The sequence below is a fragment of the Aplysia californica genome, unplaced genomic scaffold (assembly GCF_000002075.1).
Source record: "Aplysia californica isolate F4 #8 unplaced genomic scaffold, AplCal3.0 scaffold00127, whole genome shotgun sequence".
Lineage (NCBI taxonomy): Eukaryota > Metazoa > Mollusca > Gastropoda > Aplysiida > Aplysiidae > Aplysia > Aplysia californica.
Window position 1 is genome coordinate 741,443 of NW_004797397.1, and position 2,985 is coordinate 744,427.

Below are 2,985 nucleotides of genomic sequence, written 5' to 3' on the forward strand. Positions count from 1 at the left end.
CTCCTCCTCCTCCTCCTCCTCCTCCTCATCATCAGAAAAGCATGTGTTGTCGTGGTAAGCCTATTCAACTTCTGTTCAAGATGCATAATATTCCTGAACATCTACAAAAACATGCAGGACATTAATTTTTCTCTCTCTGACCCCCTCCCCCCTCCGAATTTTCTCTCACTTTCTACTCCACAACAACTCCTCCTCCTCCTCCTCTCCTCCGCCTTCTCCTCTGCCACCACCACCATCACCACCACCATCACCACCACCACCCCTGGGGAGGTGCTACTGACTGAAATGTCTTTAGGCCATTCCCAATAGAGGGGGACATTAACATTTTATGCACAGTAGAATTGTAATTGTAAGTGGGCTGATTCATCAATGTCATGCTCATAACTGTGCCTGAACTACAATAGGGAACCGCTGCTTTTTCTTTCTTAATCCTTACTGTCATCATATTTCCTCTACTTCTTTTGTATATATTTGTCACACTCTTGTGACCCGCTATTTCCGGGATGCCTTGATAGTTGAAGCAGACTTTGTGCGGTCAAAGCTAGAGAGGTGAGTAGAGTAAGTCTGATTCCCTGTAAGGACTTCTCTGTTGAAATCCACCCCTTGGCGCTCATGTGACCTTATGCAGTTGCGAGCGCCGTAAAACCTCTACTAAAACAACAGCAACAACAACTCACATACGAACTCACATCAAAATCCACGTCGTTGTATCTGTAGTACATGTCCCCGCTAAAGAAGTAGGTTCTGCCGTTCTTCCACTTGAGGGCCGCGTCCACCCGTTCGGGGAGACCCGTCCATACTGACATGGGCTTGGGGTAGCCTGGGTCTACGTGATTCACTGTGTACCGCCAGTACTGGTTACCTGGGGGGAGAACAACACACATTACGACATGTGTAAGTCATTTAGGAGGATGGCTGCCTCGTCCTATCCTGTCACGCCCAACCAGCACAGATGTGCAAGATACATCATTTCGTCCCAGAAAAAGAAAGGCAATTCTCGACAAAATCTATATATATAAGTGCGTATATGTGGATGGTTGTTGTCTATAGCTGAAAAAACTACGAAACGTAGAACCATGAAAAAACTACTGTAGGTAGTTCAAAGACCAAGCTAAGTTTTTATCAAGTCAGTAAGTGCTTGTATTTGACTAAAAAATTTAGAAAAATAGAAAACACTATCGGCCGTTTACACATTTCCGTTTACAAATTTCCGGTTCGTCATTTCAATGCAGTGTTAAAAACATATTTCGTTTTCCAGGATATAAAAATTGCTCTTCCGCCGGAAATAAACACATTTTCTTTGGGCGCCTACCGTTGAGATTCCGAACCACTTGACTTTTGAATTTGACAAAAAACTAGCAGTGGTTCAGAATCATTTAAAAAGTGCACATTTATATTAAGAAGTCTGAAGTCACTGTAGTTTAATTTTCAGTTTTTCATTAGTTTCGTTCAGATCTAATCTTGGGAAAGCCCATCCCCTAAAAATCTAAAACGCCATTGTAAACTAAACAAGTGAGGCTTCGTTCACATGCAGTGCAAACTGAACCACAATGACTTGACGATCGGTTCTTCTGAGTCCATTCATCGAACGGGGTACCCAGCTAGTACTGTATATTTGCAAACACAGGACTCAAACCTATACCTTTCCCTTCCATGAATACTATCAATTTCTATCCCAACTGACATGTAAATATATTACTTTGACCTACGCCACCCAGTTGTGTCCAAATGTGGGCCATACCCGTTAACGTAAATGTGCCCAGATGTCAAATTTGCCCCATATCCGTTGATGTTCTCATGTATCCAAATGTCACATTTGCTCCATATATACCCGTTAGCGTTCTGATGAGCCCAAAATGTCAAATGTGTTCAATACCCATTAACGTCCCGATGTGCCCAGATGTCAAATTTGTCCCATATCCGTTGATGTTCTGATGTGTCCACAAGTCAAATATGCCCCATATCCGTTATCGTTCTGATGTGTCCAGATGTCAAATTTGCGCCATATCCGTTGATGTTCTCATGTACCCAAATGTCAAGTGTGCCCAAAATGCGCACAATACCCGCTGACGTACCGGAACCTCCATATTATGTGAGACAGCGTGGTGAACTCAGGCGCTCGTCAAAATAAAGAAATTGAAGAAACTAGCATTTTTCTGCCAGTTTGGCAATTTTTATCGAAATTTTGCTTTTCTGCTTAATACCACTGTCGTCCAATTAAGGACACATTTCTGGGTAGATTCTACTGAAAAATGTTGATTAAAAGCAGGTCATATGCACTCAGGGTCGACAACAGCAACTAAGCCGAAGATGCAAGGCATGATGAATAGATATGTAATTATTATGGATACTATTTGTGGAAACGCCGATAAAAGAAAATGCAGAAAATAAATATCCGAAAAAATTAACTTGCTCTTCCATATACATTGTACTATACCACAGTATGAGTTCTGGCGCGCATGATGCTTTCATCTTCTACCGCTTTTAAACGTGAAATACAACTTGTGTCACGTTGGAAGTATGTTACTTCATACCAATATTCATCTTTCATCTACAAACAACCGACCCCCCCCCTCCCCCTCCCCTTTTTTTTTCTCATCTCCAAACAAAAACATTACGACCATACAAACATATTTTTCGTTTTGTTGCACTGCTTGCGAGCGACATGGATCTTTTTCTGTAAATGTCAATCTAACATCTCTATTCTTAGATTAATGTGTTACTATTATTAGCATTACTGTAGTTCGCTAATGACGTCACGTCGGCCTTGACGTGGCGTCATAGAGACTCGAGATGCCGGATGTGCGTAGAAAGTTCCAGATGGAAAGATCAATCAACAGACTTTTTCTACCGATTTTTTCCACTGTCTGTATTTGATGTGTGCTTCAAAAATTAATAAGCGTGTTAAAGTTTACTCTTGCGCGTTGGAAGTTCTAAAGACTCTATGGAACACTACCTTTTAATGCAAATATACCCCCCCCCCCA

At 41.7% G+C, this 2,985-nt stretch overlaps 1 protein-coding gene across 1 annotated transcript in view; it reads right to left on the bottom strand.

Moving 5' to 3' along the window:
• Positions 1-689: 689 nt before the first annotated feature.
• The window catches only part of LOC101856506 (matrix metalloproteinase-24), a gene marked incomplete at its 3' end in the record, with an annotated part of 16,592 nt that continues 14,296 nt past the window's right edge, over positions 690-2,985 (bottom strand). The window contains 1 exon segment of the mRNA XM_013081353.1: positions 690-862. Coding sequence (XP_012936807.1) covers positions 690-862 — 173 coding nt within the window.